The sequence below is a fragment of the Capricornis sumatraensis genome, chromosome 17 (genome assembly GCF_032405125.1).
Source record: "Capricornis sumatraensis isolate serow.1 chromosome 17, serow.2, whole genome shotgun sequence".
Classification (NCBI taxonomy): Eukaryota; Metazoa; Chordata; class Mammalia; order Artiodactyla; family Bovidae; genus Capricornis; species Capricornis sumatraensis.
The window spans coordinates 71881309-71895079 of NC_091085.1; the positions used below are offsets into that span (position 1 = coordinate 71881309).

The window sequence follows — 13771 nt, forward strand, 5'->3', positions numbered from 1 at the left end:
AGGGACCCTGGGCCTAGATGCAGCCTCACCTGAGCTCCTTCCTGCTCCCCTTTCCTCTCAGTCCTCCCAGAGCTGCAGTTCCGGCCGCCAGAACATCCGCCTGCAGAGCGACTCCAGCAGCAGCACACAGGTGACCTTCCAGAGGCCCCGCCCCCTCTCCACCCATCCGCCTCCCTCCAGCCCAGAATAATGGGATCAGAAGTCCCTCATCTTCAGGTCACTTAAGATTTCTCTGTTTTAGCTTTTTATACTTCCATTAAAAATTGAAGTTTTGCCTGCACAAGTAATTCATGAATCTCTTCTATTAAAAAATATTGCAGAGAAAACTAAATTTGGTTTTGCCCCTCCCTGATCCCCACATGCCCTCCCTAGAAATAACATTGCCATCTTCTCTGAATATACTTTGTTTTCTAGTTTTGACTTTGGAGTTAGGAAAGTGTTTTGTCTTGTTTTAACATGACTGAAAGCAATTTAATTGAAATTAAATCTTTTTAAAACCAGAAGCACATGAAATTAATAGTAAATCAAGTGGGTGATATAACCACACCAGAGAAATACTTCAAGTGACCTTGTGACATGATCTTATACAGTCTGCATTGATGGGATATGGCCTAAAGACACAAATAACCACAAATAAATCTTGGATATATATCCTGGAGACTTTTCCATAATATTTCATATTCATCTAAGTGTTCTTGAAAATTGATCCATCATGGTTAATTACATGGATATTTTTTAAGCCTGTTCCTTTAATTAGTTAACTTAAGAAATTTTTGTGCGCATGATTTTGTGTGATGAAAGATTTCCTTCCTCGGAGCCAACTGCAATGCTCCCTGTTTCTTTCTGGATTTTTCTATGCCTGTTCCTGCATACAGAGTACTTTTAAATTTTCTACAAATGGGAGAATATGTCCCACCTTGTTCTGCCTCCATCTTTTTACTGACTGTGTAGTGTCCCCGGCATGCATGTTCCATATCTGAACCAGCCCCCTGTGGATGGCTGTTCAGCTTGGAGCTGGAAGCAGCACCATGACAGACATCCTAACTCATCTACCTTTGTGCACCTTGTCTGCAGGTCTTTGAGTCTGTGGACGAGGCGGAGCAGGTGGAGGCAGAAGGCAGGCTGGAAGAGAAACCGACCAAGATCCCCAACGGGAACCTGGTGAACGGCACCTGCTCCCCAGACTCAGGCCATCCCTCCTCCCACAACTTCTCCTCGGGCCTCTCGGAGCACTCAGAACCCAGCCTGAGCACGGAAGACAGCGTCATGGATGCCCAGCGCGCCGCCCCCCTGGTGCTTCGACCCAGGGACAGCAGCATGGATGACGGGCAGAGCAGTGAGGCCACCACCTCCCGGGACGAGGCCACTCGTGAGGAGCTGGCTGTGCAGGACAGCCTGGAGAGCGACCTCCTGGCCAACGAGAGCATGGACGAGTTCATGTCCATCACTGGCAGCCTGGACGTGGCTCTGCCTGAAAAGGAGGGCCCCGCGATGGACAGCTGGAGAGGCAGCGAAGCAGAAAAGCAGAGCCAGGTGGACAGTGAGGACAACCTCTCAGAGGAGCCTGAGATGGAGAGTCTCTTCCCCGCGCTCGCTTCTCTGGCCGTGACTACCTCGGCCAACAGCGAGGCGTCCCCCGTCTCTTCCAGCGGCGTCACCTACTCCGTAAGTCACCAGGATTCTCCTCCACTCCATTTTCTGCAGCCACGGGAGGGTGGCAAGCCTCTGTTATCCAGAACCACTTCTGTTTCATTGCCTTTTCCCCATCATGGAGGGTTCACTGTAGACACCCATTTGGAAGAGAAGATAATTTAATACTTAAAGAACACAGGCTTTGCAGACAAACAGTGCTGCGTTCAAATCCAAGCTTAGGCACATCTTGGTTTACACTCATGTCCAGTATCTCTTACATATTTTACTTTCTTGCCATAAAAACCCAGAGGAAAGAATGTCAACTGAAAAGGTTTTCTGAGCCTGTTTTATTTGGGGGGCTTCCCTGGTGGCTCAGACAGTAAAGACTCTGCCTGCAGTGCAGGAGACCCAGGTTCAATCCCTGAATTGGGAACATCCCCTGGAGAAGGGAATGGCTACCCACTTCAGTATTCTTGCCTGGAAAATCCCATGGACAGAGGAGCCTGGTGGGCTACAGTCCATGGGGTTGCAGAGTTGGACACAACTCAGCGACTTCACTTTCTTTCTTTTTTAACTTTTTTGGCCTTGCAGCATGGCTTGGCGATCTTAGTTCCCTGACCAGGGACCAAACTCATGCCCCATGCAGTGGAAGTGAGGAGTTATAACCATTGAATCACTAGGGAAGTCCCTACATCCATTTTCTTTCAAAGAATTTGTCATTTCTGTCGCAAAGAGTCAGTCAGACTAGGCTGGATCCAAAAACCTAAAGTTGTCTGGCCCAACTCTGCCTTTCCCCCGAGGCAGTTCAGTTCAGTTCAGTTACTCAGTCATGTCCGACTCTTTGCGACCCCATGAACCACAGCACGCCAGGCCTCCCTGTCCATCACCAACTCCCTGAGTCCACCCAAACCCATGTCCATTGAGTTGGTGATGCCATCCACCCATTTCATCCTCTGTTGTCCCCTTCTCTACCTGCCCTCAATCTTTCCCAGCATCAGGGTCTTTTCAGATGAGTCAGCTCTTCACATCAGGTGGCCAAAGTATTGGAGTTTCAGCTTCAGCATCAGTCCTTCCAATGAATATTCAGGACTGATTTCCTTTATGATGGACTGGTTGGATCTCCTTTCAGTCCAAGGGACTCTCAAGAGTCTTCTCCAACACCACAGTTCAAAATCATCAATTCTTCAGTGCTCACCTTTCTGTATAGTCCAACTCTCACATCCATACATGACCACTGGGAAAACCACAGCCTTGACTAGACAGACCTTTGTTGGCAATGTAATGTCTCTGCTTTTCAATATGCTGACTAGGTTGGTCATAACTTTCCTTCCAAGGAGTAAGCCTCTTTTAATTTCATGGCTGCAATCACCATCTGGAGTGACTTTGGAGCCCAAAAAAATAAAGTCAGCCACTGTTTCCACTGTTTCCCCATCTATTTCCCATGAAGTGATGGGACCAGATGCCGTGATCTTCATTTTCTGAATGTTGAGCTTTAGGCCAACTTTTTCACTCTCCTCTTTCACTTTCATTAAGAGTCTTTTTAGTTCCTCTTCACTTTCTGCCATAAGAGTGGTGTCATCTGCATATCTGAGGTTATTGATATTTCTCCCAGCAATCTTGATTCCAGCTTGTGCTTCCTCCAGCCCAGCGTTTCTCATGATGCACTCTGCACATAATTAAATAAGCAGGGTGACAATATACAGCCTTGACGTACTCCTTTTCCTATTGGAACCAGTCTGTTGTTCCATGTCTAGTTCTAACTGTTGCTTCCTCACCTGCATATAGGTTTCTCAAGAGGCAGGTCAGGTGGTCTGGTATTCCCATCTCTCTCAGAATTTTCCACAGTTTATTGTGATCCACACAGTCAAAGGCTTGGGCATAGTCAATAAAGCAGAAATAGATGTTTTTCTGGAACTCTCTTGCTTTTTCCATGATCCAGCAGATTTTGGCAATTTGATCTCTGGTTCCTCTGCCTTTTCTAAAACCAGCTTGAGCATCTCAAGTTCACAGTTCACGTATTACTAAAGACTGGCTTGGAGAATTTTAAGCATTATTTTACTAGTGTGTGAGATGAGTGCAATTGTGCAGTAGTTTGACCATTCTTTTGCATTGCCTTTCTTTGGAATTGGAATGAAAACTGACCTTTTCCAGTTCTATGGCCACTGCTGAGTTTTCCAAATTTGCTGGCATATTGAGTACAGCACTCTCACAGCATCATCTTTCAGGATTTGAAATAGCTCAACTGGAATTTCATCACCCAAGGCAGTAGTAATGACTTATTCCGCCCAAATTATCTGGTGTTTACCCTCATGTCTGTAAATAATATACTTGTATTGCTACTGCTTGCTATTTTTTTGCTTTTCTTCAGTTTTAGATATTGCCTGTTGACTCCCCATTATGGAGGAAGAGGTTTCAGTCTTCTTCCTTCCCTACCTGCACACCCTTACCACACAAGTGAAACCATCCCACTCCCCATCCATCCACTATAGTCACAATAATTTTAGTTCAATGATTGGTCTTTGTTTATATCATTATAGCAATATAATGCATATTAAATTGCATGTTTTCCTGCAAAAAATTTTGTTTTTCCTAAAAGTGTTTTCGTTTGTTTTTTTAATTGGTTTGTTACATTTATGCTGCTGCTACTGCTGCTAAGTTGCTTCAGTTGTGTCCGACTCTGTGCGACCCCATAGACAGCAGCCCACCAGGCTCCCACATCCCCGGGATTCTCTAGGCAAGAATACTGAAGTGGGTTGCCATTTCCTTCTCCAGTGCATGAAAGTGAAAAGTCAAAGTGAAGTCGCTCGGTCATGTCCGACTGTTTGCGACCCCATGGACTGCAGCCTACCAGGCTCCTCGTCCATGGGATTTTCCAGGCAAGAGTACTGGAGTGGGGTGCCATTGCCTTCTCCATGTTACATGTATATTGTAGCATATATATATATATATATATATATATGTATACACACACACATATACATATATATATATATCTTGATCTTACTTTCTTCTTATATAAAATGAGGATAATAATTCTATATACCTCATAGGATTGTGAGAAAAAAGTAAAGAGAATTTTCATCAGACAAAAGGAAAGAGGCCTTCTCAGGAAACAGCATCAACAAAAAATAAAGTCAGACATCTGACTGGTCCAGATAGAGAAAGTTTTCTCAGTGAAGGCAGGACAGGGCTAGGAGTAGGAGGAGAGAGAGAGACTCTGTGGAAGAGTGTCCCTCTGAGGAGCTGGGGTGTGACTGTTCTTTCCTCCCCTGTGAGGAGCTGGGGTGTGACTATTCTTTCCTCCCCTGTGAGGAGCTGGGGTATAAAAGTTCTTTCCCTCCCCTGTGAGGAGCTGGGGTGTGACTCTTTTTTCCCTCCCCTGTGAGGAGCTGGGGTGTGACTGTTCTTTCCCTCTCCTGTGAGGAGCTGGGGTGTGACTGTTCTTTCCCTCTCCTGTGAGGAGCTGGGGTGTGACTGTTCTTTCCCTCTCCTGTGAGGAGCTGGGGTGTGACTGTCCTTTCCCTCCCCTGTGAGGAGCTGGGGTGTGACTGTTCTTTCCCTCCCCATGTAAGGAGCTGGGGTGTGACTGTTCTTTCCCTCTCCTGTGAGGAGTTGGGGTGTGACTGTTCTTTCCCTCCCCTGTGAGGAGCTGGGGTATAAAAGTTCTTTCCCTCCCCTGTGAGGAGCTGGGGTGTGACTCTTCTTTCCCTCCCCTGTGAGGAGCTGGGATATAAAAGTTCTTTCCCTCCCCTGTGAGGAGCTGGGGTGTGACTCTTCTTTCCCTCCCCTGTGAGGAGTTGGGGTGTGACTGTTCTTTCCCTCCCCTGTGAGGAGCTGGGGTGTGACTGTTCTTTCCCTCCCCTGTGAGGAGCTGGGGTATAAAAGTTCTTTCCCTCTCCTGTGAGGAGCTGGGGTGTGACTCTTCTTTCCCTCCCCTGTGAGGAGCTGGGGTGTGACTGTTCTTTCCCTCCCCTGTGAGGAGCTGGGGTGTGACTGTTCTTTCCCTCCCCATGTAAGGAGCTGGGGTGTGACTGTTCTTTCCCTCTCCTATGAGGAGTTGGGGTATAAAAGTTCTTTCCCTCCCTTGTGAGGAGCTGTGGTATAAAAGTTATTTCCCTCCCCTGTGAGGAGCTGGGGTGTGACTTCTTTCCTCCCCTCTGAGGAGTTGAGGTGTGACTGTTCTTTCCCTCCCCTGTGAGGAGCTGGGGTGTGACTGTTCTTTCCCTCCCCTGTGAGGAGCTGGGGTGTGACTTCTTTCCTCCCCTCTGAGGAGCTGGGGTGTGACTGTTCTTCCTCCCCTCTGAGGAGCTGGGGTGTGACTGTTCTTTCCCTCCCCTGTGAGGAGCTGGGGTGTGACTTCTTTCCTCCCCTCTGAGGAGCTGGGGTGTGACTTCTTTCCTCCCCTCTGAGGAGCTGGGGTGTGACTGTTCTTCCTCCCCTCTGAGGAGCTGGGTGTGACTGTTCTTTCCTCCCCTCTGAGGAGCTGGGGTGTGACTGTTCTTCCTCCCCTCTGAGGAGCTGGGGTGTGACTGTTCTTCCTCCCCTCTGAGGAGCTGGGGTGTGACTGTTCTTCCTCCCCTCTGAGGAGCTGGGATGTGACTGTTCTTTCCTCCCCTCTGAGGAGCTGGGGTGTGACTGTTCTTTCCTCCCCTCTGAGGAGCTGGGTGTGACTGTTCTTTCCCTCCCCTCCTGGGGGCCCGCAGCCAGAGCTCCTGGACCTGTACACGGTGAACCTGCACCGCATCGAGAAGGACGTGCAGAGGTGTGACCGCAACTACTGGTACTTCACGCCCGCCAACCTGGAGAAGCTGCGGAACATCATGTGCAGGTGGCCGGGGCGGGGGGCGGGGCTGTCGGGGACCGGGGGCGGGGCCGTTGGCGCGGGGGCGGGGCTGTCTGTCGGAGATGGGTAATGGGTGGCGCAGGTGCAGGCGATGGGGAGCGCACGCAATGGAGTGAGGCCCCCTGGATTCAAATCCTTTCTCTGCTGTTTATTATGAGGTGTGTGACTCGGCGCGTGTCACTTAATTCTCTGTGCTTTATTCCCGTTATTTGTGAACTGCGATAATGATAGTAGCTTTTCCATATGATTAGTTTGAGAATTCAGTGATAAATACATATATAGTGGACAGAGCATACAGTGAATGCTCAGTAAACAGTAGTCATGATTATTAAGAAGCAGATGAGAATGCCAGGCAGAGGGAACAGCTCAGGCAGAAACACAGGCGCGCGAATGTGTGCTTTGTTTGTACAGAGGTAAGTGCCTCAGTGCAGCGGGAAGGGAAGAAGCCCTGAGAAGTGATGTGTGAGACTGTGAAGGGGGATTGGGAGGAAGCAATAGGTGCCTGGCACCCCCAGTGAAGGAGTCTGGATATTGCCCAGTGAGGCAGTGAAGAGCCTGTAAAGGTTCCTGAGCTTTAAGAAGGTCATCCTGGTGACTGCGTAGGCTGCTTGAAGAGAGTGAGACAGGATGGGAGGATAGGCGGGAGGTTGAGGAAGTTGATCCAGGTGAGAGATGGGGGCCAAAGCAGGGTGAGAGGAAAGAAGGAGTGGGTTGGAGAGGCAGACTGTGGGCGCCATCACCGGCCATCCTGTGTGTCTCTCGCAGCTACATCTGGCAGCACATTGAGGTCGGCTATGTCCAGGGCATGTGTGACCTCCTGGCCCCACTGCTGGTCATCCTGGATGATGGTGAGTGTGCCCTCCCTGCTCCTGGACTGGGGATGTGGCTTCCTTCTCATGACAGAGAAGAAAGGATAACCTCACTCTCCAACTCCATAAACTGAGTCAGTGCCAGGGTTCAGAAGACCTGTCCAGTGAACACATCAAGGTCGTAGTGAAATAAAAAGTTCTTTTATTCTACGTTGACCAACACTTATTTCCAGGTGTCTGACACCCATCCAAGCTTTTGCTAGCCACTGGTTATATAAACATGAATGAAAACAGAGGAAATCTCAGGCCCAGATGGCTTCACTGGTGAATGCTACCAAACACTTTATAAAAAATGAATACCAACACTTCATAAACTCTTCTAAAACATAGAAGAGGAGGGAACGCTTCTCAACTCATCCTATGGTGCAGTCCTTATATGAGGCCCTATTGGTACCCGGATAGCAATACCAGACAAAGGCATCACAAGAAAAGAAAATTACAGACCAGTATCCTTTATGAAATTAAGGTAAAAATCCTCAAGAAAGCACTAGCAAACTGAATCCATCAAGATATTAAAAGGATTATATATTGTGATCAAATGGGATTTATCCCAGGAATGCAAGGCTGACTCAATATATGAAATTCAATCAGTGCAATTCACTACATTCATGGAATAAAGGATGAAGGTCACATGATCATGTCATCAGACAAAATTTAACAGCCTTTCATAAAAAAAAAAAAAATTAGGCAAACTCAGAACAAAAGAGAACTTACTCAGTGTGATAAAAGACATCTCTGAAAAACCCACAACTAATACTCAGTGATGAAATTCTGAATCAGTTCAGTTCAGTCACTCAGTTGTGTCCAACTGTTTGTGACTCCATGAACCGCAGCACGCCAGGCCTCCCTGTCCATCACCAACTCCCAGAGTCCACCCAAACCCATGTCCATTGAGTCGGTGATGCCATCCAACCATCTCATCCTCTGTTGTCCCCTTCTCCTCCTGCCCTCAATCTTTCCCAGCATCAGGGTCTTTTCAAATGAATCAGCTCTTCGCATCAGGTGGCCAAAGTATTGGAGTTTCAGCTTCAGCATCAGTCCTTCCAATGAAAACCCAGGACTGATCTCCTTTAGAATGGACTGGTTGGATTTCTTTGCAGTCCAAGGGACTCGCAAGAGTCTTCTCCAACACCACAGTTCAAAAGCATCAATTCTTTGGCACTCAGCTTTCTTTATAGTCCAACTCTCACATCCATACATGCGCACTGGAAAAACCATAGCCTTGACTAGACAGACCTTTGTTGACAAAGTAATGTCAACAAAATTCTGAATACCTCTCACCTAAGATCAAGAGTATGACAAAGATGTCCACTTCTGCCACAAAAGGCTCTATCCTGGACAATTACTGAAGAAAAAGGAATAAAGACGTCCAGATTGGAAAGGAAATAAAACCATCTATATTTGCAGATGGCATGATCTTGCATACAGAAAATCCTAAAGAGTCAAAAAAGTATTAGAACTAATAAGTTCATCAAGGTTGTAGGATATAGGACTTATACAGAAGTCAATTATATTTCTATACTATTGCAATGAACAATCTAAAAATGAGAACAGAAAAGCAATTCCATCTGCAGTAGCCTCTAGAAGAGTAAAATATTTATGAATAAATTTAACAGAAGTACAAGATTTGTACGCCAAAAATTTTAAAATGTTGCTGAATGTACTCAGCCCGAAACACAAAAATTGAGTCATTTTTCTTCCAGTGAGCATGTGATTCTTAATTGATCTGAGATTGCAAATAGACAAACAGATCCCCCAAAAGGAAACAAAGCAAAAAAGAAAAAAGACCATAAAATTGGATTTTTTGTTATTTCTCACCCAACAGAGAACAGACTTTCATTATACACCCAACAGAACTCACCAGATAGTTAACCATAAAAGCAAATCCCCAACCATTGCTATCACCAAGTCAGATTAATTTGTTGAAGGTATACAAACTGGAAATAAAAACAAGTATATAATATCAATAGAAAAAAAAAGAACTAGAGGGCTAGAAAAGTTCAAGCTCTGTTGCCACCCAAAATTCACTTCAGAAACCAAGGAAAGATGTGCAGGCAAGTGGACTTAATTTGTCTCCACTGGATTAATCCCCTCAAACAGCTCAGTGGATGACCTTCAGAACCGATAAAATGTGATTTTAAAAAGGTTACATGACTCTCACATACAAATAAAGTGAACAAAGATTTTATTCAGTGTATTAATGAGGAAACCAGTAAGGTACGAAAACTGGCTTCAGGAACATTTGAGAAGCTGGGCACATTAGCAACATCATGGTAAGGTTGCTTCCAGAAAGGGCAAATCTGTAGAGATGGAAAATAGACTCATGGTTGACAGGCACTGTGAGGAGAGGAAAATAGGTGATGCCTGCCGATATGTAGTGTCTTTTGGGGGTGATGAAAATGTCCTGAGATTAGATAGAGATGATGGTTTGCAACTCTGACTATTCTAAAACCACTGAATTGTATTGGGTTGGCCAAGAATTTTGCCCGGATTTTTCTGTAACGTCATACAGAACAATGTACAGAAAAACCCAAGCAAACTTTTTGGCCAACCCAGTACATTTAAAAGAGTGAATTTTAAGAGTGAATTCACATGGTGTACAAGCCTCAATAAAACTGTTTAAAAATGAGAAGTATAACTCCCAACTCTTAGAGCTGAGCATAGTGACTTCTTTCCAGAAAGTTCCCTGCAGAAGAGGGTGGGAGGTGAAAGAGAAGCTCTGCAGTGGAGAAAACACCTCCTCTGGCAGGTGGCCAAGGTCATCTGCCGTCCTCAGTCACATCAAAACTGTACCCCCTTGATGTGATGTGATACAAGTGGCACCTTACCTACGTGGTCTTTCTCACAATAACCCATAACCCCGATCTTATCATGAGAAAAACACCAGACAAATTCCAATAGAGAGGCATCCCGTAGAACACCTGGCCTGCACTTTTCATAACCATCAGGGTCACCAACAGCAAAGAAGGTCTGAGTCACAGCTATAGCCAAGAGGAGCCGAAGGAGAGATGACAGCTGTATATAGTGTAGTTCTTAGATGAGTTCTTGAAACAGCAAAGGCCATAAGGTAAAAAAAAAACTATGGGCTTGAGTTAATTATGTATCATCAGTAGGTCATTAATTGTAACAAATGTACCTATTCATGGGAGATGTCAGTAATGGGGGGAACTAGGTGTGAGGTATATGGAAACTCTACAGTCTTCTCAGGTTTTCTGTAAATCTAAACTGTTCTGAAAAATAAAGAAAATGAACAAGATTCTGTGGTGACTTGGGTAACCTTCTCATAACTTTCTCTAAAGCTACTTGACGTTAAGAGAAAATAGGTACTATTTTCAAATTATTCTTTAAACACTGGGTTGAACAGTATGAAACGGATTTTTTTTTCTTTTTTTTGGCTGTGCCATGCAGCTTGCAGGGTCTTAGCAGTTCCCCAACCAGGGAGTGAATCCACACCCTCATCGGTGCAAGTGTGGAGTCCCGGCCACGGGAGCAGGGGCTGAACCCACACCATCAGTGGGGAAAGTGTGGAGCCCGAACCACTGGACCGCCAGGCAATTCCCAACACAGATCTTTTAAATTACAGAAGTGCTCAGAGCCTGTTTTTTTCCTTCGTATGTGTAGTCACTCTCTGTGTAGCATTTCCCAAAGTTATCTGACCCTTCCTTTGCATAACACCTGCAAACACCCTTCCAGTATTGACAATTGTTATTTTAATGCAGTGGTTCTCAGACATGAGAATTTCATGAGCCCCGCAGAATGTTTTTCAAGACGTTTGGGACCAAATATTGTCAACTTTTTATTAGAGCAAATAGGGATCTTTAAAACAGAGCATTTGCTGTCACCATTATTTCCTAAAAGAAAGGACGCTCTATTTCAGCACCTCTCGGGTGGGAAGTACATAATGAAAGATTGGCGAGCATCCCTTGAAATGGTGCGCATCCGTATGCTCCACTTCCTTACGTTTCTTATTTGCCTGTGGACTTAATGAACTGGCTCAGACCCTCGGACCATCACTTTGGGGCCTCGGGCAGTGGCAGAGTTGACTCTTTCTCCTGTACTCTTTCCCCAGAGGCCCTCGCCTTCAGCTGCTTCACCGAGCTCATGAAGAGGATGAATCAGAACTTCCCCCACGGGGGCGCCATGGACACACACTTTGCCAACATGAGGTCGCTAATCCAGGTGTGACCTTGTGCTTCTCCATAACATGACTTATTCCAGCTCAACACAATGGACCACAGACCAACTTAATAGCCACTCCTTGTTTAAATTAACTCAGTAACTCAGTCCTACTTCACTCAGCCCAGTTGAGTTAAACTGAAAAACTCAATTCAACTTAACCTTTATTCAGTAGCTCAAGTCAACTCCACTGGGTTCGTTCTTACTGAGCATTTACTTGGCCCAGGCACTGGGGCTACAATGATGAACAAGACACGGTCCTTGCCCTTAACAGGACATTGAGGGTCTTGGTCCTTTTCTGCAGAGAAATGGTGGTGGTTTTGTTGCTAAGTAGTGTCCGACTCTTTGCGACCCCACGGACTGTAGCCCGCCAGGCTCCACTATCCATGGGATTTCCCAGGCAAGACTACTGGAGTGGGTTGCCATTTCCTCCTCCAGACTGCAAAGAAATATTTGAGTATATTTCTCTCTCTCTCTTTCTGTCACACACACACACACACACGTGCAGAGCTTTATTGAGATAAATTCATATATTGTAAAATTTGCTTTTTAAAAACGTTTGATTCTTTGGGTTTTAGAATAGTCACAGGTGGGAAATCATCATCACTATCTAATTTCAGAACACTTTCATCACCCTGAAAAAGAATCTCTATCCCCTGAGCTTCCCTGATCGCTCAGTGGTAGAGAATCCACCTACCAACATAGGAGACACAGGTTTGATCCCTGGGTCGGGAAGATCCCCTGGAGAAGGAAATCAGCTGGTAAAGAATCCGCCTGCAATGCAGGAGACCTGGGTTCGATCCCTGGGTTGGAATGATCCCCTGGAGAAGGGAACGGCTACCCACTCCAGTATTCTTACTGGGAGAGTCCCATGAACTACATAGTCCATGGGGTCGCAAAGAGTCGAATACAACTGAACGAGTTTCACTTCCCAGTATTCTTGCCTGGGAAGTCCCATAGACGGAGAAGCCTGGCGGGTCCATTCAATCGCCAACGAGTTAGATATGACTTAGCAGCTAAACAACGACAAACACCGGCACCGCTAACAGCAACCCCTCTCCCCTGCTCCTGGCGGCCACTAGCCTACTTTCTGTCTCTCTAGATTTACCTGTTCTGGACGTTTCACGTAAACAGAGTCACACAATACGTGGCTTTTTGTGTCTGGCTTTTTCCCCTTAGCATAATGTTTACAAGGTCTGTCCCTGTTGCAACATGTATCAATACATCATTCCTTCTATTGCTGAATATTCCATTGCATGGATCGACCAATTTTGTGTACCCATTCATCCTCTGATGGATACTTGGGTTGTTTACACTTTTTGGCTATAATGAATAACGCCGTTGTGTGCATTCATGTGTAAGTCTCTATGTGGACGTAGGTTTTCATTTTTGTTGGGGCTATACCTACAAGTAAAACTGCAGCTGCACCATTTTACATTCCCACCAGCAACACACGAGGGTTCCAGTTTCTCGACATCCTCCCAGCCCTTTGTTGTCTGTCATTTTTATTATAGCCACCCTAGTGGACATGAAATAGTAGCTCATTATGGCATTTTCCTAATTACTAATGATGGTAAGCATGGTTCCTGTGCATATTGGTTATTTGCATATCTTCTTTAGAGAAAGACTGGCTTAGGTTGCGTCAGACTGATTTCCACTGCAGATTCTTTGGCCATTTTTAAACTCCACCCGGTTGTTAAGGGCTGTGCGGCGTCTGGTATGGGGATGTAGCGTCATTGATTCAACTGTCCCCCCTGGCCCAGCCTTTGCTGGGGAGGCTGATGCCTTTCTTTCTTCCTCTGACAGATCCTGGACTCAGAGCTCTTTGAGTTGATGCATCAGAACGGGGACTACACTCATTTCTACTTCTGCTACCGCTGGTTCCTGCTGGATTTCAAGCGAGGTACACACTTCCAACTGGGACCTTGTTCCCAGACTCTTTGTAGCAGAATCCCAGGGGGACAAGATACCACAGCAGTGAGGCTGAGAAGTGTTGGGGCAAAGCCACTGGATGAGAGTAACACCTATTTGTTGAGTTCTGACTACAATTTACCTACCATATCTTGCAGAGACGCTGTGTAGTAGGTGTTGTCACAATCCCCATTTTACAGATGAGGAAACTAAGGCTGAGAAGAACTAAATTCAGACCTAGCCATAATAGAGCCAGGATCTGAGCCCCCGTCTGTCTACCCAAGCCCAGTTCCCTACCATTCTGTTAAGCGGCTTATCAGAGGCCAAGAACTCTGAAGCC

At 46.0% G+C, this 13771-nt stretch overlaps 1 protein-coding gene across 1 annotated transcript in view; it reads left to right on the forward strand.

Annotated features, from left to right (window-relative positions):
• The window catches only part of SGSM1 (small G protein signaling modulator 1), a 48968-nt gene that overhangs the window by 31373 nt on the left and 3824 nt on the right, over nt 1–13771 (forward strand). The window contains exons 18-23 of the mRNA XM_068989626.1: nt 62–130; nt 1075–1665; nt 6336–6460; nt 7241–7323; nt 11414–11523; nt 13327–13423. Coding sequence (XP_068845727.1) covers nt 62–130; nt 1075–1665; nt 6336–6460; nt 7241–7323; nt 11414–11523; nt 13327–13423 — 1075 coding nt within the window. The remainder of the gene's footprint in view (nt 1–61; nt 131–1074; nt 1666–6335; nt 6461–7240; nt 7324–11413; nt 11524–13326; nt 13424–13771) is intronic.